The sequence below is a fragment of the Microcaecilia unicolor genome, chromosome 5 (assembly GCF_901765095.1).
Source record: "Microcaecilia unicolor chromosome 5, aMicUni1.1, whole genome shotgun sequence".
In the NCBI taxonomy this organism is placed as follows: Eukaryota; Metazoa; Chordata; class Amphibia; order Gymnophiona; family Siphonopidae; genus Microcaecilia; species Microcaecilia unicolor.
In genome coordinates, this window is record NC_044035.1 from 86,666,803 (window position 1) to 86,688,778 (window position 21,976).

At 43.0% G+C, this 21,976-nt stretch overlaps 1 protein-coding gene across 3 annotated transcripts in view; it reads right to left on the minus strand.

Annotated features, from left to right (window-relative positions):
* Positions 1–21,976, minus strand: part of A1CF (APOBEC1 complementation factor) — a 136,275-nt gene that overhangs the window by 11,616 nt on the left and 102,683 nt on the right. For all 3 annotated transcript variants that reach the window (XM_030203095.1, XM_030203093.1, XM_030203094.1), the window contains 2 exons: positions 12,546–12,682; positions 1,849–1,979 (listed from right to left, as the gene is read on the minus strand). In XM_030203095.1, coding sequence (XP_030058955.1) covers positions 1,849–1,979; positions 12,546–12,682 — 268 coding nt within the window. The remainder of the gene's footprint in view (positions 1–1,848; positions 1,980–12,545; positions 12,683–21,976) is intronic.

Sequence of the window (21,976 nt, forward strand, 5' to 3'; positions counted from 1 at the left end):
TATTGGGTGACAAAAGAAATGATCACAGGGGGTCTTTTATTAAGGTGCGCTCACGTTTTTAGTGCGAGCTAATATTTAGGGTGCGCTAAGCATGAGACGTTCATATATTCCTATTGAAGTCTCTAATGTTTAATGCGTCCTAAATATTAGCGCACGCTAAAAACGCTAGCATGCCTTAGTAAAAGACCCCTTACTTAACCAATTAGTGGGCTGAATATCACTGTTAAGTTGCTGCTCTACCCTGTCTGCTTCTGCCCTTAACCTATGGAGTCCTTTTACAAAGGAGTGCTAGTAGTTTTAGGGCATGCTAATCATTAGCACGTACTAAACTCTAGTGACACCCATAGAAATATATGGGTGACTGTAATGCTTATTTTTAGCGCACACTAAAAATGCTAGCGTGCCTTTGTAAAAGGACCCCCTAGTGTTGATATTCAGTGGCACTAATTAGTTAAATGCTCTGAATATTGGCACTTGGGGTTTAACTGTGCAGGAGCATCTCCTGCACGGTTAAACTTTTGAATATTGACCCCTCTTCCCCTGATTTTATATAACGCACCTAGAAATCGATGTTGAATTCGGTGCAGATTCTATAACAATGCACGTAATTTAAGAAGCTCAACAAGCTAATGAGCACTGATAACAGTACTTAACAAGCAATAATGAACACTCATTGGCACTGATTATAATTTAGGCGCTCACCTCATTAAACGTATTCTGTAACGATGTGTGCTGAACTTCTAATGCGCACAGGCAAAAAGGGACATGGTTATGGGCGGGGAAATGGGCATTTTGTGCGCATTCTGAAATTTATGCACCTAGTTATAGAATATGCCACAGTGTGCCAAAATCTATGTGCTGGGATTTACACCAAGTTTTCATTGGTTTAATGGATGCACTTAGATTTAGGAGCTGAAATATGAGCTAAGCGTATTCTATAATCAGTGCCTAAATCTAGGTACTGATTATAGAATTATGCTTAGTTGGCACTGATTTCAGCACTGAATTTTTTAGGTGCCATATATAGAATCTTCCCCTCTATGTCCAAGTGGTCTGACTCCCTGGGGAATCGGGCAGCCATGAGACTCTAATTAGCCATCTATGTGTACCTCACTGCAATTTCCTCTTGTCTTGGGACATCCCCAGTCGTGGTCAACTCCAGGAGTCAAAGTCTGACCCAGGGATTAATCCAGGAGTCTTCTACATGGTAATTGATGCAGATAACATCTGAGCCACTGGTCTGGCCCTAGAAGACACCCTTATTATTCCAAAGACAAATCTAAGGTGGTGGCATGCTATGGGTCTCCAGTGCTGAGGGGTCATGATTTGCATTTATGCCCCCTCCATAACATACAGCATCACAAAGTCATTGTGCTTTTGTGTTTTGACCTTCCAACTCCTTCCCAAAGCCTCCCTCAGACTAGTGCCCGGGAGCTATGGCCCCCTCCTGACTCCTACTGATCCAAAGTTCTAAGCTTTTAAAATTAAGAAGGCAAATACACAAAGAATACAATGGCAAAAGGAATATAAATCTGATCTAATCTATCAAATTTATTTCTTGACGTTGTAGACCCCCCTCTTATTACTGATTTTGCCATCACGATAGAAGCATGCTCATCGTACATCCTTTAATCAAGTATATTATTTTTGCCCAAGATACACAGGCCTCAATCAATTTAAAAAAACACAATAAATGAATGAGAATTTTTGGTCATGAATTTTTGAAAGTCCTGAATTTGGTTGAATAAAGCCTTAAAGTTTAATTCTGTTAAGAGTAGGTATAAATGGTAAAACCCACTCATCAACAGGTTTCTTTAGGGATCCATGACAATATAGACCTTTACATACCTGTAAAAGCAGGTGCAGTATGAGGTTCTGCCCCCTCTGCCGGAATACCTAGAGTTTGAAGAGTGTATTCTGCTGCATATGATTTGGCTTCATCAGTGGTAGCACATAATTTTGGAGGTGTAAAAGGATGACTGTGAACAAAAGTAGACATTTCTTTTACATCAGCACTGGGATTTTGATAATAAACAGATTTGCTTGGAAAATATATGAGATTGCTGTTTTCTGTTGAATATGGGGCCTTTTTACTAAGCCACGGTGGGAGGAATGACTATGGGTGGAGAGTAGGCGTGCCCTTTGCTAATCGGATAGAATGGGCCCATTGCCACACACTGCCCGATTACCACAGGGTTAGCGCAGGAGTCCTTAGTGCCTACAAGATAGGTGTTGGTAAGGGTTCCCGTTGTAATTACCATGTGCTAATTGGGAAATTAGTGCACGGCCATTAAAAAAGTATGGAAATGTGGCTATTTTATCACCACACTAAAAGTGGCTGCAGCACACGGGAAACCCACACACTGACAAAAGCACTGGACACTTTTTAGCGTGGCTTAGTAAAAGGACCCCTATTTAGAAGGTCCATTCAAGACTGGCTAATGCAACATTTCTTCTCTTCATCGAAATGCTATACTCCATCACACTTATCCTCTCTTTACCTGGATATACAGGAACCAGAATATCAAAAGGTACAAGGAGTTTTCATTTGTGGTTTCATAGGTACTTTTATTCACAATGGGTCCAATATTCAAAAAAAGCTGAGCTCCTAAATTTATGCTCCTAAATTAGGCTCCTAAATTTGTGCCCTATTTTCAGCCAACCCTAGGAGCTTAAATTTTCAGCTAATTCATCTTAAATTAGGAGCATAGAACCTGATATTCAGACTGTGGGAAATAGCCGGGCTCTCTCCCGCAGAACGCGTTGAACCCAGATATACAATGCTGAGCCATTTCTGGTGATCGGCATTGAATATCCGGGCTTTTAAAGGCTGGTTTGAAGATAACCGGCTATGTCAATATTCAGACATAGCCAGTTATCTTTAAACCGGCCAAAGATATACCAGGGTTTGATGCAGCCAAATATGACCATCAAACCCAGTATAAAAATAGGTGGATAGCCGGTTATATTGCTTGATATAACCCGTTATCCACCAGCCGCTAACCGCAGATATTCAGTGGATAGCCAGTTATCACCCGCTGAATATTGGTGGATAGCCGGTTAAGCGCTATTTAACTGGCCAGCATCCGTTCTGACCAGTTATATAGCACTGAATATTGGGCAGATAGAGTCTGCCATTTGTTGTCTAGATTTATGACCCTAGTGCTGAAAATCACTGCTAAGCTCCTAACATCTTTTTTTTTCTGCCCTAAATCCACCCCTGTTATCACCCACTTTTTATGCTCCTAAATTTAAGTTTATTGGTCAATATTCAAAATGATTTAACTGACCAGAAATGGCCGCTGACTGGTTAAATAGTTTGTTCAGGGCTATCCAGTAATTTCTGCGTCCCTTAACCGGTTATCACCACTGAAAATGAGCAGTTAGTGCCTAAGTGAAAACCAGATATTTTGGGGGCATTCTGGGGTCAGAGTCACAGTTGGCCAGTTAAGTGCCAATATTCAGCACTTAACTGGCCAGGGTAACCGTAAATCACAGTCCTATCTTTGGGCTCCTTTAACTAAGCAGCGGTAAGCCGCTTACTGCTCGCTATACAGGAAGTACCACCAGGCTAAAGCAACAGTCCAGCAGTACTTCCCACCCCTAGAGTGCCATCATTTCCGGTGCTACAAAAATTTATTTTTCTGGTGCTGGAGTGTACCCGGTGGTAATCGGGCAGTGCTGCACATTGCCTGGTTACCGCCGGGTTAACGCAGGAGCCCTTACCACCACCTCAATTGGGTGGCGGTAAGGGCTCCCCCAAAATGGCCACATGGCAAGTGCTTTACTTGCCGCATGGCCATTTCCTGCAGGAAGGCGAGACTGAGGTAAAAGGGGGCCTCAGCGCTCTTCACTTGCCACATGGCCATTTCCTGAAGAAAAGAAAGACCTACCTTTTACCTGCTGCGGTAAAAGGGGGCTCATTGCACATCAAAAACATGTGCTGACATCAGCTCAGGCCCCCTTTTGCTGCAGCTTAGTAAAAGGGGCCCTATAAGAGGTCATTTATTCACATACATGGCCACTTACGCATGTTACTGCCTAAAATACCTGCAGTTATGAGTGCTCTTACCACTTAAAGCTAAGCAGCTCATTATAAAATTACCCCCAATCCCCCAGATTCTACATAGTGTGCCTAGAGATCCACTCCGAAATCCATGCGTATTCTGTAACAACATGCATAACATAATTGGCTTAACAAGCCAATCAGCATAGTTAACAGCACTTAACAAGCAATAATGGGCACTAATTGGCAATAATTAGAATTTATATTGATAACTCCCTAAGCATATTCTGTTATGCGCTGCGTCTAAATTTTAATGTGCGCAGGCAAAAAGGGGCATGGTTATGGGTGGGGAAATGGACATGTCATGGGCATTTCAAAATTTACGCATTTTGTTATAGAATATGGCCCTCTGCTCTTAAATCTACGTGCCAGGATTTATGCCACATTTCCATTGGTGTAAATGGAGATACGTAGTTTTAGGTGCTAGGATATCAACTAAGCATAATCTATATACCACTCCTAAATCTAGGCACCGCTTATAGAAGATGCTTAGGCAGAAATGAATTCTGTGTGGATTTTCTAGGTGCCATATATGGAATCTGGCTCGATATGTGCACTGAAGTCTGAAGAATATTTGAAGTCTCTTTTTGTTAATGAAATTGTACTCTAGAGGAGTCTTGAACTGGGGAATTATATGGATTATTCTCATCTACCCTATGTTAGGAGGGTCTTTTACTAAAGCTTAGCTCAAGTTATCTGCAGCAGGACTCATGGGAACAAAATGGGCCCTGCTGCAGATAATTGAGCTAAGCTTTAGCAAAAGACCCCCTTAGTCTCTTTACTTCCTTTACTATCCTGTTGTATCCGAACATTGGCATTCCTTTCTTCTTTTTTGATTAGTTTGTAAACCACATTCTTCATCCCATCTTTCAGGTGGTATATCAAGCGACTGTTAAATAATGAACTAGAGGAAGCTGCATTTCAGGTGGCTTTGTGCCCAAGAAACTACAAGTCCCCTAGGATTGCAATTTTAATTGTGTCCTCTGTTGGTAAGCTGGCTTTTGTATATAGCTCTCTGGATTTTAACCTGAGTCATTTAACTGAATAGTTTTCCTGAAAATCATTCATTTCTTATTGCATAAGAAATATTATCATAAAAATATCTGAAGACCAATTCATAATTCACCTCTCCATTTAAATAATGAATTCTGGACTATGACAGTCAGTTGAAAGAGTGAGTATAATGGGTAAGGATCACCAAATTGTCAAAACTTGTTGTGCAGATAAATGTACAGATATTTTTAAAATATGTGCATGGGAGTGCAGTGGCATACAAAGGGTGGGGCGGTCCACACTGAGTGCATGCTGCAAGGAGCTGCAGAGAGCAGCCACACGGCTGTCAACTCTTCCGGATCCCTGCTCCTTCTGATGTTACTTCCTGTTTCGGGGCACGGAACCGATGGAGCAGACAGCCATGCAACTGCTCCCTGCACCCTAAGGAGGTGATGCGCTGGGGGGATGGAGGCAATATGCCGGGGGTGATGTACTGGGGAGGGGGGAAGGGTCCTTTGGATCAGTGATGGTGTTATTCACTGCAATGGAAAAGACTTGGGTCTTATTCCTAGACTCAACTTTCACTCTCTAGACTGGTTGGATCTGGATAGACAGTATTCATCGCCCCTGGAGTGGAGGAAATTACAGCTACTGCGTAATAGTGGAACTAGGTGCAAGGAAATGAGGTTCTCGAAGGCATTCCCATTTCCTGTTCTGTAAGCTATTATAACCCCCAGCCTTGGGGTTTGGAATACCTCTAGAATCTGCCACTTATGTTCCTGTGCCCAATCTGCTGAATACCTTTGGCTGAAATTTTGTGCCCATGCTGACTTCATACATTTCAAGTTCTTGCTGATCTCCTTCCAGTCTGCTCTTTCACTTGCCAAACAGGACTACTACATCCACTAGACAGACTCTCTTGGCTCAAACCCTCGATGCCTCTTCCACACTGAACTCTCTCCTTAAAGTGCCTTCACCTCCAATCCCACCTTCACTTTCTCCCCAGACTATGGCTGAGTATTTCCATGATAAGGTTCACAAGATTAAACTTGAGTTCTCAACCAAGTTACTTCCACCTCTCTTTCCCCTAGTTCACTCTGACAACACTCCTTCAACCCCTGCCTCCTTTTCTTTCTTTTCTGAAATTACCAAAGAGGAAACTGCACATTTTCTTTCCTCCTCCAAATTGATTACCTGTTCCTCTGATCCTATTCCCACCTATCTACTCAGCACTGTCTCTCCTACTGTCATCCCTTCTATCTGTCATATCCTCAATTTTTCACTTTTCACTGCAACTGTTCTTGATGCCTTCAAACATGGCATAGTTACACCACTCCTCAAAAAACTTTCATTGGACCCTACATCCTTTCCATTTATTGCCCCATCTCCTTCCTCCCTTTCCTTTCCAAGATACTCAGTGCATTTTGTCTAGCAAAAAAGGTGCCGGTACTCAAATGCCAGGCCACCCTTCAGGGGTGGAGTGATCATTGAAGGACTCACCCCACAATAGCCAGGACCCCTGCAACCAGTCATAGAATCTATGACAAGGCAGAATTTGTATGTAGAACCTGAGCTCTTTCATTAAAATATGAGAACCATGGGTCAAGTTTAGCAGACAGTGGAAAAGGTGCTGGTACTCAGTACCCCCAAGTACCCCCTCAAAAAAAGCCCTGAAGATGCTTGAACGTGCTGTTCACCACCATTGTCTTGACTTTCTTTCATCTCAAGCTATTCTTGATCCACTTCAATTTGGCTTTCATATTCTACATTCAACTGAAACAGCCCTTGATAAAGTCTCCAAAGACCTGTTCCTGGTCAGATCCAATGGTCTCTATTCTATCTTCATCCTTCTCAATCTATCTGCTGCTTTTGACACTGTTGATCATCACCTACTCCTTACGCTGTCCTCACTTGGATTTCAGGGCTCTTTTCTTTCTTGGTTTTCTTCTTATCTCTCCCATCACACCTTTAGTGTATGCTCTAGTGGATCCTCCAGTCAAAAAACAAGGATTGGGGACTGGATCAGGTTCTTCTAAAACAGTCAGGACACCAAAAGAAGGTTAAAGGTGTTTATTTATGCTGACTCAACATGGTACTATGTTTCGGCACATAAGTGCCTGCCTCAGGAGTCTTGGTGCATATACTTGACAATCACATTTGTCTTTGGTAATGCATCTGATGAAGTGAGCATAATCTGGTCTTTAAAAAGACCGTTGGTGAAAAAAGGAAATAATAAATAGCCTGTTTGTCTGTCCTAATTAGATTGTAAGCTCTGTCGAGCAGGGACTGTCTCTTCATGTTCAAGTGTACCGCACTGCATACGTCTTGTAGCGCTATAGAAATGATAAATAGTAGTAAGTAGTATGTAAAGTGCCACTCCATTTCTATCCCACTATCAATTGGTGTACATCAGGGCTCTGTCTTGGGACCTCTTCTTTTATCCATCTAAACGTGGTTTTCAGTATCACTTTTATGCTGATGACTCCCAGATCTACCTCTCCACACCAGAAATTTCAGCAGGAATCCAGGCCCAAGTCTCAGCCTGCCTATCTCACATTGCCGCCTGGATGTCTCACCACCATCTGAAACTAAACATGGCCAAGACTGAGCTTCTTATCTTTCTCCCTAAACCCACCTCTCCTCTTCCCCCATTCTCTATCTCTGTGGATAACACTATCATTCATCCTCCCTGTCTCATCAGCTCATAACCTTGGGGGTCGTCTTTGACTCCTCTTTCTCTTTCCCTGCACATATTGAACAGACTGCTAAAACCTGCCATTTATTTCTCTATAATATCACCAAAACTATTCTCTTCCTTTCTGAGCACACTATCAAAACCCCTTATCCACACTCATTACTTTTCACTTAGACTACTGCAATTTGCTTCTCACAGGTCTCCCACTAAGCCATCTCTTTCCCCTTCAATTCATTCAAAACTCTGCTGCATGACTTATATTCTGCCAGTGTTGCTATGCTCATGTTAGCCCTCTCCTCACTTCATTGTCTCCCTATCTGTTTCCGCATAAAGTTAAAACTCCTCTTATTGACTTACAAGTGCATTTATGCTGCAGCACTTCAGTATCTCTTCATTCTTATCTCTCCGTACACTCCCCCCCCCCAAGGGAACTCTGATCATTGAGTAAATCTCTTTTATCTGTACCCTTCTCCTCCACTGTGAACTCTACTCCGTTCCTTTCATCTTGGTGCACCATATGCCTGGCATAGACTTCCTGAATCAGTATTTCAAGCTCCAGCTCTGGTCGTCTTCAAATCTAGGTTAAAAACCCACCTTTTTGAGGCTGCTTTTATCTCCAGACTCCAATTCACTTGTTCAGTACCCATGTCTGTTTTAAAATTCCCAACTTAATTAATTCCTTTTTCCCTTATTTGTTCTGTTTGTCTGTCTTGATTAGATTGTAAGCTGTGTTGAGCAGGTACTGTCTCTTACATGTTCAGTGTACAGCGCTGTGTAAATGATAAGTAGTAGTAGTAGTAGTAGCATTGCAGTCTGTGATTCTCATCTGAGGGCTGCAACAGTTGGGCTAAGGAAGATTATAAAATATGGGAAGTATTCTGACAATTAGAATTAGAAAAGGTTCAAAGAAGAGCGACCAAAATGATAAAGAGGGTGGAATTCCTCTTGTATGAGAAAAGGCTCTTCATCTTGGAAAAGAGATGGATGAGGGGAGATATGATTGAAGTCTACAAAATCCTGAGTGGTGTAGAATGAGTAGAAGTAAATCGATTTTTTACTCATGTCAAAAGTACAAAGACTAGGGGACACTCGAGGAATTCGAGGAAGTTACATGGAAATACTTTTAAAACAAATAGGAAATATTTTTCTCACTCAACAAATAGTTAATCTCTGGAACTCTTTGCCAAAGGATGTAGTAACAGTGGTTAGTGTATCTGGGTTTCAAAACGTTTTAGACAAATTCCTGCAGAAAAAGTCCATAGTCTGCTATTGAGACAAACATAAGGAAACAACTGCTTGCCGCGGAGTTTCTGCCAAGTACTTGTGACCTGGCTTGACCACTGTTTGGAAAACAGGATACTGGGCAAGATGGACCATTGGTCTGACCCAGTATGGCTACTCTTATGTTCGGTTACCCAAAAAATGCCACTTCTGACTGAGCTGGAGGAACAAGAGGAAACTGCTAGGCAAATAGATAGATAGATAGATAGATAGATAGATGTGTGTGTGTGTGTGTGTGTGTGTGTGTGTGTGTGTGTGTGTGTGTGTGTGTCACTGGCCCGCACCAGAACCCTGCTTGCCTGACGTCAGTAGATGTTACTACAGAGACTTTGCTGTCAAGGAGCCGCTTCAGATGTTTAACGCCAGTGACAGGGTCCCCCCTCCCTCCCAGTTCCAAGGTCCTCCCTCCCTCCCTCCCCTCCCTCCTAGTTCCACGGTCATCGTCCCTCCCTTCCTCCCTCCCTCCCTTCCAGTTCCAGGCCCCCTCCCTCCGATTTTTAAAACTCATCTTCACTCACCACGGCGTTACGGCAGCCGGCAGCAGCAGTACAACGCACGCAGGCTCGGCCCGTCTCTCTGTCTTAGCTCTGGTTCTGCCCTCATTTCCTGTTTCCGCAAGGGCGGGACCAGAGCTAAGACAGAGAGATGGGCTGAGCCTGCGTGCGTTGTACTGCTGCTGCCGGCTGCCGTAACACTGACGTGGTGAGTGAAGATGTGTTTTAAAAATCGGAGGGAGGGGGCCTGGAACTGGAAGGGAAGGAGGGAGGGATGATGACCCTGGAACTGGGAGGGAGGGAGGGGGCTTGGAACTGGAAGGGAGGGAGGGAGGAAGGGAGGGACGACGACCTTGGAACTGGAAGGGAGGGAGGGACCCTGGAACTGGGAGGGGAGGACCCTGGAACTCGGAGGGAGGGGGGGACCCTGGAACTTGGAGGGGGGGAGGGAAAGGAGAGAGAAAGGGGAGGAAGGGAGGAGGGCCACGAACTCGAAGGGAGGGAGGGGGGCCTGGAACTGGGAGGGAATGGAAATGGGAGGGAGGGGGCCTGGAACTCAGAGGGGGGAGGTGTGATGCACATGTAGGGGGGGAGGGCAAGGGACAGAGGAGAATTGCTGCACCACGATGGATGGAGGGGGCAGGGGAGAGATCCTGCATATGGGTGAATGCAGGGGAGAGAGCATAATTGGTGCACACGGGACACACACTACACCCTCTCACTCACACAAACAGACACACACACACATTCTGACTCTCAATCAGACACTGTCTCTCTCTCTGACACACACTCTTTCTCTCTCACATTGTCACGTCCCTTACCTGCACCGCCCTGCCCGCGGGGATGCCTCGCTCCGCGAGCAGGAGAGAGCGGGGTATCGCGGGTTATGGGCGGCGTGGAGTTGTGCCCGCCTCCTGGACAAGGCCGGTTCGCCGCTATAGCGCGGTGGCGGCCGGAGAGCACCGGCGCTGCCAAAATGGCCGGCGCTCTCAAACTAGAAAGCTTCTTCCGGGTGCGGGACCTGGGAGCTGAGAGAACGCCCCTTCTGGGCCCGGATTGGCTGGTCGCGGCTGGACTCCGCCTTCTCTCTGGGACCAGCCTATCCGGAGCCCTGGGGCTGGCTGGTGGCTCCACCCTTCTCACAGCTGATGAGTTCCCTCCTGTTGGAGGGGGCTATTTAAGTGCAGACGCTGGTGGAGTTCTTTGCTTCGGCTTCTGCTTGCGGATCCCTGAGTTTTGTGTTTTGGATTGCCTGCCTTTGAACCACAGTTTGGACCTGGACTTTGCTTTTGCCTGCCGCCTGCCTTTGAACCACAGTTTGGACCTGGACTTTGCTTTTGCCTGCCGCCTGCCTTTGAACCACAGTTTGGACCTGGACTTTGCTTTTGCCTGCCGCCTGCCTTTGAACCACAGTTTGGACCTGGACTTTGCTTTTGCCTGCCGCCTGCCTTTGAACCACAGTTTGGACCTGGACTTTGCTTTTGCCTGCCGCCTGCCTTTGAACCACAGTTTGGACCTGGACTTTGCTTTTGCCTGCCGCCTGCCTTTGAACCACAGTTTGGACCTGGACTTTGCTTTTGCCTGCCGCCTGCCTTTGAACCACAGTTTGGACCTGGACTTTGCTTTTGCCGGCCGCCTGCCTTTGAACCACAGTTTGGACCTGGACTTTGCTTTCGCTTGCCGCCTGCCTTTGAACCACAGCTTGGGCCTGGACTTTGCCTTTGCCTGCCACCTGCTTTTACCACAGGTTGGATCTGGACTTTGCTTTTGTCTACCGCCGGCCTGGAACCGCTGATCGGACCGGGACCTTGTCTTTTGGGCATTTGTCTGCTCCATCCTGCCCTTCGTGGGAGGTCTCTGCCCTGACTCCCCAGGTAAGATCAGAACTGTCTGGCTGCCAGGCGTTGTTTGGCACAAGGGCTCACTTTTCGGGGCATAGGATTGACACACATACTCACTCTCTGACACATACTCATTCACTCTCTCATACATACTCACTCTCTCTCACACATACTCTCTCCTAACAGTTCCCTTAAAAACATAATTGCCATTAGAGGACAACCTTGCTAGCACCCATTTCATTTCTTTCAGAAACGGGCCTTTTTTTATCTCTCGCTTATATAAAGTGCTAAACCCCTACGCGAAATACTGCACTGGCTACCAATCAAGGAACGAATAGCCTTAAAAATTTGCACTCTGGTTCACAAAATAATCCATGGTCTGGCCCCAACCTACATGACTGAACTTATCAACTTACCAACTAGAAACATCATTGAATCATCAAGAATGTTTCTAAACCTGCATTACCCAAACTGTAAAGGACTAAAATACAAATCAACATATGCATCCAGCTTTTCCTACATTTGCACCCAGCTCTGGAGCGCTTTACCTAGAAACATTAGAATTGTGAACACCCATCTAAAATTTCGAAAAGACCTTAAGACTCACCTCTTCTGGAAAGCCTACCCAGCAGACCCGAACTAATTCATGAACAATGCATCACATCTTTCGATCTAAGAAATGAATAATACCCCTTCCACAAAATCATATTACTTCAAACTCTACAAATTTTACCACTCTAGTTATAATTAAGTGTACTTCTACCCTTATCCTACTCTGTATTGCTCACTAGAAGCTGTAGTCTCATTCCTGGAGACTTAGCAGCCTCATTGGGATTACTTCTCTCTATATGCTACTATATATTCATCCCAGAGTTGTATTCTCTTTTCCAGAACCTTATCAGCTTCCTTGCACCTACTGTTACTCTATTTTCCACTCTGTATATATTCCCAGAGTTGGTACTCTTCTCTCTGGAATCTGTAAGCTACATTAAGCCTACTGCTATGCGGGAAAATGTGGGATACAATTGTAATAAATAAATAAAGATAGATAGATAGATAGATATACACATAGAGAAAGCATGAATTTCCATGGAAATAGATGAGGAAGAAATCTACCTTATTCAAAGACACATCTCTAATATAGGATTATTTCATAAAGTCAAACAGTTACATACATAGTGGGATTCTGGCTGGCGAGAGCTGGGATAGTGATTTTGTATAGAAACAGCTGTTGCTGGTCTTGGCCAATGGCAGAGTGAAGTTGGTACACTGGCTGTCCCCAGTTATTTTTCTGGCAGATTTCTTCTAAGACCTTAAAAGGAAAAAGTGAATTATTCCATGTAGTGTACTTGTCATTGGTTTAATCAGCATGTGAGACCAGGGTAAAGTGTAAGTGATGCAATCTGACTTTGTCTTACAACCATCAACAGATTTTTAAATTGCAAATAAGATGATCATTCAATTGCCTACTTTATGTTTATTTTACCTCTACTGATTATACCTCCAAAATATTGTAATCTTTATTGCACCCGATAAGACCAAGTTTCCTACCCGTAATAAGTGCTCTCCATGGACAGCAGGATACAAGTCCTCACAACATGGGTGATGTCACTGATGGAGCCGAGCTTAGGAAACGCTACTCCAGCTTACAGTTTCTAGAAGCTTTTGAGTAGGTTTACTACTTCTGGCCTATTGCTGTCACAAAGGACTGCTTTGGTCCATTTTTAAAGCATGTAAGAGAAAATGCCTCCACGAGAGGGTGGAAGGGTATGTGAGGGCTTGTTATCTGCTGTCCATAGAGGCATCTGCTAGAGATAAGTAAGTTGGTTTTCTCTAGCGACAAGTAGGATAGCAAGTCCTCACAACATGAGACTTGCTAGTTACAGATAACCTTCAACAGAAAAAAAGGAAAATAATAAAACTAGTGGCACTGCAGTGGGCAGACACCAACATTATTTTTGGTGGGCATCAAGTCCTTTAAGTATTTTGTCTTTTTTTTTAATTCACAAGGCAGCCCAGAACTGAAAGCAATGGGCCTGGGGGGGTGGGGGGGGGGGGGGACGCTGGAGTTTAATTCTAATCCCCAAAGAGATTCTGAAGGATTGATTATCCAAACCTACTGTTACTTCAGGAGAGCTTTTCTAAACACTTGTGGGTTGTGAATATATGAACAGATGTCCATGTTGCAGCTCTGCAAATCTTCCCTATGGAAATGCTGCCATAGCTCTTATATTATGAGCTTTGACAGGATCCTTAAGAGTCAGACCAGCCTGGGCATAAGTGAAGAAAATGCCACCTTCTAGCCAATTACCAACAGCAGCCCTCATCCTGTTAAGGTCACCAGAAACATTAAGCTGGGTGGACTTTCTAAGGACTTTGGTCTGCTCCAGATTATGCAGCGTGCTTTAACTTTTGTGGGTGTGAAGCCTAGGAAAAATATTAGTAGATGATTGACTGATTAAGATACCAACACTACCTTTGGAATGAACTTAGGATGAATGCACAGAACCACTTTGTTGTTATAAAATTGTGTGTAAGGTGGATCAGTTACTAGAGCCTAGAATTCACTAACTCTGGGAGCTGATATGACTGCCATCAAAAACAAGAGCTTCCAGGTCAGGCACATCTGATGACAGGTGTTGAGTGGCTTGAATAGAGCTTTCATAAACTGGCCTACAGCAACAGTGAAGACTTAATGGGAGGCTTCATTAGAAGCAAGACCTTCATGAAGTAAACAGCTAAAGGCTGTACAGAGATGATGATGATATGCATTTATTTATTTATTTATTGCATTTGTACCCCACATTTTCCCACCTCTTTGCAGGCTCAATGTGGCTTTCAATCCATCGTGGATAGTGGAAATAAGAAGAGAATAGACATTTGGTGTTACAGAAGGATTTTGGGTTACATGGTAATAGAATACATGATAGTAATATGACAGAAGGCATTATTAAACATTTCTGGATATATGTGTAGAGTTTTTTATGTGTTGATCTTTGTGGTATATCTTGTCAAAGAGATGGGTCTTCAGTAGTTTGCGGAAGTTGGTCAGTTCATAGATCGCTTTTAGGTTGCATGGCAACGCATTCCAGAATTGCGTACTCGTATAGGAAAAGGTTGATGCGTGCATTAATTTGTATTTTAGACCTTTATAGTTGGGGGAAATGAAGATTAAGGAATGTGTGAGATGATTGTTTAGCATTCCTGGGTGGTAGGTCTATAAGGTCTGACATGTAGGCTGGGGCATCGCCATGGATGATTTTGTGAACTAGGGTACATACTTTGAACGCGATGCGTTCTTTGAGTGGGAGCCAGTGTAACTTCTCTCGTAGGGGTTTTGCACTTTTGTATCTTGATTTTCCGAATATGAGTCTGGCTGCTGTGTTCTGGGTTGTTTGGAGTTTTTTAAGTATTTGCTCTTTGCAGCCAGCGTAGAGTGAGTTGCAGTAGTCTAGATGACTGAGTACTAATGATTGTACCAGATTACAGAAGACGGTCCTTGGGAAGAAAGGTCTTACTCTTTTTAATTTCTACATTGAGTGGAACATCTTTTTGGTTGTGTTTTTCACGTGATTCTCAAGTGTTAGGTGCCGATCAATGGTAACTCCAAGAATTTTTAGGGTTTCCGAAATTGGTAGATTTAGTTTAGGTGTGTTGATGGTGGTAAATTTGTTTGTGTTGTGTTGAGAGGTGAGTATTAGGCATTGGGCTTTTTCTGCATTAAGTTTTAATTGAAATGCATCTGCCCAGGAGTGTATGATATGTAGACTTTGGTTGATGTCGTTGGAAATTTCTTTTAGGTCTTGTTTGAATGGGATATAGATCATTACATCATCAGCGTTTATGTAAGGGTTGAGGTTTTGGTTTGATAATAGTTTGGCCAAGGGTATCATCATTAGGTTGAATATGGTCAGTGAGAGGGGGGATCCCTGTGGAACTCCACATTCAGGTGTCCATGTGGCTGATGTAGTCAAATTTGATGTCACTTGATATGAACGCGTGGTTAGGAATCCCTTAAACCAATTGAGAACGTTGCCTCCGATACCGAAGTATTCAAGGATGTGTAGTAGAATTCCATGATCAACCAAGGCGCAGATAAAGAAGGCCAAGAGGGATTACAAAAAAAAGATAGCATTAGAGGCAAAAAAACATAGTAAAATTTTTTTTCGGTATATTAAAAGCAGGAAGCCGGCAAAAGAATCGGTTGGGCTGCTGGATGACTGAGGGGTAAAAGGGGCGATCAAGGAAGACAAAGATGTAGCGGAGAGACTGAATTAATTCTTTGCTTCGGTCTTCACCGAGGAAGATTTGGGTGGGATACCAGTGTCGGAAATGGTATTTCAAGCGGACGAGTCGGAGAAACTTACTGACTTCACGGTAAACCTGGAGGACGTAATGGGGATGTTCGGCAAACTGAAGAGTAGCAAATCTCCTGGACCGGATGGTATTCATCCTAGAGTACTGATAGAACTGAAAAATGAGCTTGCGGAGCTACTGCTAGTGATATGCAACTTATCCTTAAAATCGAGCGTGGTACCGGAAGATTGGAGGGTGGCCAATGTAACGCCCATTTTTAAAAAAGGCTCCAGGGGAGATCCGAGAAATTATAGACCGGTGAGTCTGACGTCGGTGCCGGGGAAAATGGTAGAGGCTATTATTAAAAACAAAATTACAGAGCACATCCGAGGATATGGATTACTGAGACCGAGTCAGCACGGCTTTTGTGTGGGGAAATCTTGCCTGACCAATTTACTTCAATTCTTTGAAGGAGTAAACAAACATGTGGACAAAGGGGAACCGGTTGATATTGTGTATCTGGATTTCCAAAAGGCATTTGACAAGGTACCTCATGAAAGGCTACAGAGGAAATTGGAGGGTCATGGGATAGGAGGAAATGTCCTATTGTGGATTAAAAACTGGTTGAAGGATAGGAAACAGAGAGTGGGGTTAAATGGGCAGTATTCACAATGGAGAAGGGTAGTTAGTGGGGTTCCTCAGGGGTCTGTGCTAGGACCACTGCTTTTTAATATATTTATAAATGATTTAGAGATGGGAGTAACTAGCGAGGTAATTAAATTTGCTGATGACACAAAGTTATTCAAAGATGTTAAATCGCGACAGGATTGTGAAAAATTACAAGAGGACCTTACGAGACTGGGAGACTGGGCGGCTAAATGGCAGATGACGTTTAATGTGAGCAAGTGCAAGGTGATGCATGTGGGAAAAAAGAACCCGAATTATAGCTACGTCATGCAAGGTTCCACGTTAGGAGTTACGGACCAAGAAAGGGATCTGGGTGTCGTCGTCGATAACACACTGAAACCTTCTGCTCAGTGTGCTGCTGCGGCTAGGAAAGCGAATAGAATGTTGGGTATTATTAGGAAAGGTATGGAAAACAGGTGTGAGGATGTTATAATGCTGTTGTATCGCTCCATGGTGCGACTGCACCTTGAGTATTGTGTTCAATTCTGGTCGCCGCATCTCAAGAAAGATATAGTAGAATTGGAAAAGGTGCAGCGAAGGGCGACTAAAATGATAGCGGGGATGGGATGACTTCCCTATGAAGAAAGACTAAGGAGGCTAGGGCTATTCAGCTTGGAGAAGAGACGGCTGAGGGGAGACATGATAGAGGTATATAAAATAATGAGTGGATTGGAGCAGGTGGATGTGAAGCGTCTGTTCACTCTTTCCAAAAATACTAGGACTAGGAGGCATGCGATTAAACTATAGTGTAGTAAATTTAAAACAAATCGGAGAAAGTTTTTCTTCACCCAACGTGTAATTAAACTCTGGAATTCATTGCCGGAAAATGTGGTGAAGGCAGTTAGCTTAGCAGAGTTTAAAAAGGGGTTGGACGGTTTCCTAAAGGACAAGTCCATAAACCGCTACTAAACGGACTTGGAAAAATCCAAAATCCCAGGAATAACATGTATAGAATGTTTGTACGTTTGGGAAGCTTGCCAGGTGCCCTTGGCCTGGATTGGCCACTGTCATGGACAAGATGCTGGGCTCGATGGACCCTTGGTCTTTTCCCAGTATGGCATTACTTATGTACTTATGTAACCATGTCGAAGGCGCTTGACATGTCGAATTGTAGAAGTAGTATGTTCTTGCCGGTTGCAATCATTTATTTGAATTTAGTCATGAGCGTAACTAGTACTGTTTCAGTACTGTGATTAGAACGAAATCCTGACTGGGAGTCATGTAGTATTGAGAACTTGTTTAGATAGTCTGTGAGTTGTTTGGTCACCATCCCTTCTGTTATTTACCAATTGCACCAAGGTATACCCTAACTGAGTTGGTTTTTAAACCTTCCTCTGACTGATAAAGAGGGTATTCAAACAGTATTTTTGTGGGATAGGAAAAAGGATCATAGGTATTTCCCTCACACCAGACAGCAAACCTCTTCATTTAAAACTATGTGACCTCCTTGTAGAATCTCTCCTGGAAGCCAGAAGAACTTCTGATACACTGTCTAGCCAGTTCAAGGAAGTCAAAGTTACCTTTTAAACATGCAGTCTGTGAAGAATAGGAACTTGATGCTGGTCTTACCATTGTTCCTCAAACTTCCATGACCATTGTTGGAGAAAGCTCCAGTCTCATGGAAATTCTTACAGAAAGTTCCAGAAGTAGAAAGAACCAGATCTTCCAAAGCCAGTAAAAGACTATGAGACTCATAGCTCCTTGGTCTTGTTTGAGTTTCAGGAGAGTTCTCACTATGAGAAGTATGGAAGGATATGCATTAAGAAGTCCCTCTCTCCAATCTGTGAGGAAGGCATCTGAGGTTAAGTTTGCTATGTGTACCTATCCTGGAGTAGAACTGAGGGACTTTTCTGTTGTGAAGCATGGTGAAATGATCTAGTGAAGGGATGCCCCACTTCGAAGACTCTTATGAACAACCTCTTCATTCAGGGAACAACCATGTGGTTGAAAAACGTAATTCATTTTGTCTGTCAGGCAGTTGTCCTTACCTGTCAGATATGTGGCTTTAAGGGTAATCCAATGAAAGATGGCTCAATTCCACATCATGGTCTCCCAATACAAGAGGTAGGATCCTGGTACTCCCTAGTTGTTGGTGTAGTACATTGCTACTTGATTGTTAATCTGAATTAAAACAATTTTGTTGGCCAGCCAATATTTGAAAGCCTTCAAAGCATACTATATTGCTCTCAATTCCAGAAAACTTATCTGATGGGGATTTTCCTGGAAGGATCATACTCCCTAAATGTGAAACTCATCTACATGGGCTCTCCAGTTGGATGCATTTGTTATTAAAACTACATGAATTGGAGGAATTTGGAGAGGGACATCTTTTGCCAGATTGGATTGATTCATCTACCAGGATAATGAGTTCTGGAAAGATTGGTGACAGAAATTATATCCCAGAGGTGCCCAGTTCAAATCCCACTGCTGTGCCTTGTGATGTTGGCCAAGTCACTGAGAGGCCCTTTTACAAAGGTGCGCTGAAAAATGGCCTGCAGTAGTGTGGGTGCACACAGAATCATTTTTCAGTGCACCTGTAAAAAAATGCCTTTTTAAAATGTTTGCTAAAAATGGACTTGCGGCAAAATGAAACTTGCCATGCATCCATTTTGGGTCTGAGACCTTACCGCCAGCCATTGTCCTTGCAGTAAAGTCTCACATGGTAACTGGGTGGTAATGACGTAAGTGCATCAAATGCCACTTGGTGTGCATCCAATACGCGCATCTGAAAATATTTTTTGGATGTGCGTATTGGACGCACGCCAAAAATGACATTACCGCAAGACCCACGTGGTAGCCAGGCGGTAACTCCATTTTGGTGCATGTAGACGCTTACATGGCTTAGTAAAAGGGCCCCTTAATATTCCATTCCCTCAGGTACAAACTTAGAGTGTGAGCCCTCCAGGGACAGGGAAATACCCAGTGTACCTGAATGTAATTCACCTTGAGCTACTACTGAAAAAGGTGGGAGCAAAATCCAAATAAATAAATAAATAAATTATGGATAGAAATTCTATGTGTGAAGGGAAGGAGTATTCTTGTAGGGCTGTACTACCGTCTGCCAGGACAGAACAAACAGACAGATGAACAAATATTTACAGAAATTAGGAAAGCTGGCAAATTGAGAAACTAACAGAGAAATGACACAAAAGGAACCAAAATACAATATTGAAATTATCATCAAAGTGAGAGGAGACCTGAAGGGGGAGACCATAAAAACAACAGCAGCTCATGCCACTGCTTACAAGCCAAGCCAGAAGAAAGCAAAACTGAGTTATACCTTTGGGAAAAGCCTGACTGAAATAGTAGGTTTTCACAGAGAACTTAAATTTCTTGAAAGAGGACTCAAGCCTGAGATCAATGGGTAAGCTATTCCAAAGAGAATGAGTAAATACGTTATCGACATGGCTAACATTTACATGCCTGTAGTTAAATCAACCATAGAGCTGGCGTATATATGGGTGTCTAAATGTGGCAGGGTCCCACATAACTTACAATATTCTATAAATTATGCACCTTGAATACTGTGTGGAATTCTGGTTACCACATCTCAAAAAAGATATAGTGGAATTAGAAAATGTACAGAGAAGGGCAACAAAAATGATAAAGGAGATGGGATGACTCTCTTATGTGATAAGGCTAAAAAGGCTAGGGCTGTTCAGCTTGTAGAAGAGACAGCTGAGGAGAGATATGATAGACGTCTATATAATACTGAGTGGAGTGGAACGGGTAGACGTGAATCGCTTGTTTACGCTTTACAAAAATACAAGGACTAGGGAGCACTCAATGAAGCTACTAAGTAGTAAATTTAAAACAAATTGGAGAAAATATTTTTTCACTCAATGTGTAATTACACTCTGGAATTCATTGCCATAGAATGCAGTAAAAGAAATTAACTTAGCATGGTTTAAAAATGGTTTGGATAATTTCCTGAAAGAAGTCCATAAGCCATTATTAAGATGGACTTGGGAAAATCCATTGCTTATTTCTATGATAAGCAACATAAAATCTGGTTTACTCTTTTGAGAAGTGTACACTTACACACATAAATGCTAGTATTGTATACAATTTCACATGCAAGGGATGTGTAAATACAGGGCCTAGATTACGGAATTGTTCTTTTAGAAGATATTTTTATAAAAGGTCTCCTAATTACGATGTTGATTATGGTGCCTATTTTAAGGCTACTCTTTAAAGAAAAGTAGGCACCTACTTTTCTTTATAGAATACTAGTGCAAGTGTCTGAAAATGGGCTTACATTTAAGGCATGATCACTTACAACAGAACTATAGCTGGTGCAAATGCTTGCACCTAGATTAATCAAATACTGGCATATACTTTTCAGCTAGTTGGTATTCTATTAGAGGCCATTTACACAAGTAAGGGACCATTTATGCACCTTTCTGCAGTGTAAAACTAGGCAGCTCCTTAAATAATTACCCCTTAAGGGTCCTTTTACTAAACAGTGGTAAACACTAATGCGTAACATGCTTTATAGCAGGGCACGCTCAGGCATCCTGTGGTAATTTTGGCATTGGTGCGCACGTCTCATGCACTAAACAGATTTTATTTTTTAGCACTGAGGGTTGGTTGGGGACTGTCACAAAATGCCTAGCACCCACTTGGGGCTAACCCCGTGGCCACCTGGAAGGTCTATCCCCAGCACTGCTCAGACCCTCCTGCACCTTCCTCCCACCTACTGGGTCCCAACCACCTCTGGGTGAGTCTTTCGCTCTCAAGTTATCCCTGGTGATTTCTAGGTTAGTTCCTAGAAAGCACTCACAAATGTAATATACAGGATTCTTAGTCAGTCCAGACAAGCAGAGTCAATAAACTAAAAAAGGTATATTGTCATAAAAATATTGAACAGTGAACCATAAAAACAGATGGAACAAAACCAGCACACAATAACAGGTAACGGAATATGGATCAATATTAAAAATATCTAAACATTTAGTTACTACCTGGATTGTGCCTGGGGAGTACAGGAAATATAGCTGCTCACAGGTTATAGAATATAACTGCTCACAGGGTCTCAGTGATGAGATCTTTCTCTCTCCCCTCCCTGGCTGATACTATAGAGAAATCCAGTATTTCCAGACTGGATTTGAACTCCTGGGCCAATCAGAGCCCAGAATAGTACATTTTAAAAGTGTACTGCAAGCACTTCCTTTCTGTGCCAAACTAAAGAAAGAACAGTCACTCTCTGCCATAGCTCCACAACAAGAAACCACCACCCATTGCCAATAGGAGAAACACACTCCAAGAAACAATCAATACAGCTTACAGTCTTAAAAACCCACTGTTTCGTCACAGGGGCATAGAGTAGGATGTTCTGTGCTAATTGGTTAGTGCAGCTACATTGCTGCATGCTAACCGATTAGTGCGTGGTTAGCGTGTGAGCCTTTACTGCCTATAAAATAGGTGGTGATAGAGGCTCACGTGCTAATAGCCTTGTTCTAAAGGAAAAATTAGCACATTGTCATTAATAGAAAAAAATGTAAATTCAGCCATTTCACTTTTGTTTTTTTTTATTTCAACTGAGACATAACAAGCTCAATGTATAAGAATACAGCAAAACAAAAAAAGATACAATATCAGTAATGAGCAAAAGCAATCATAT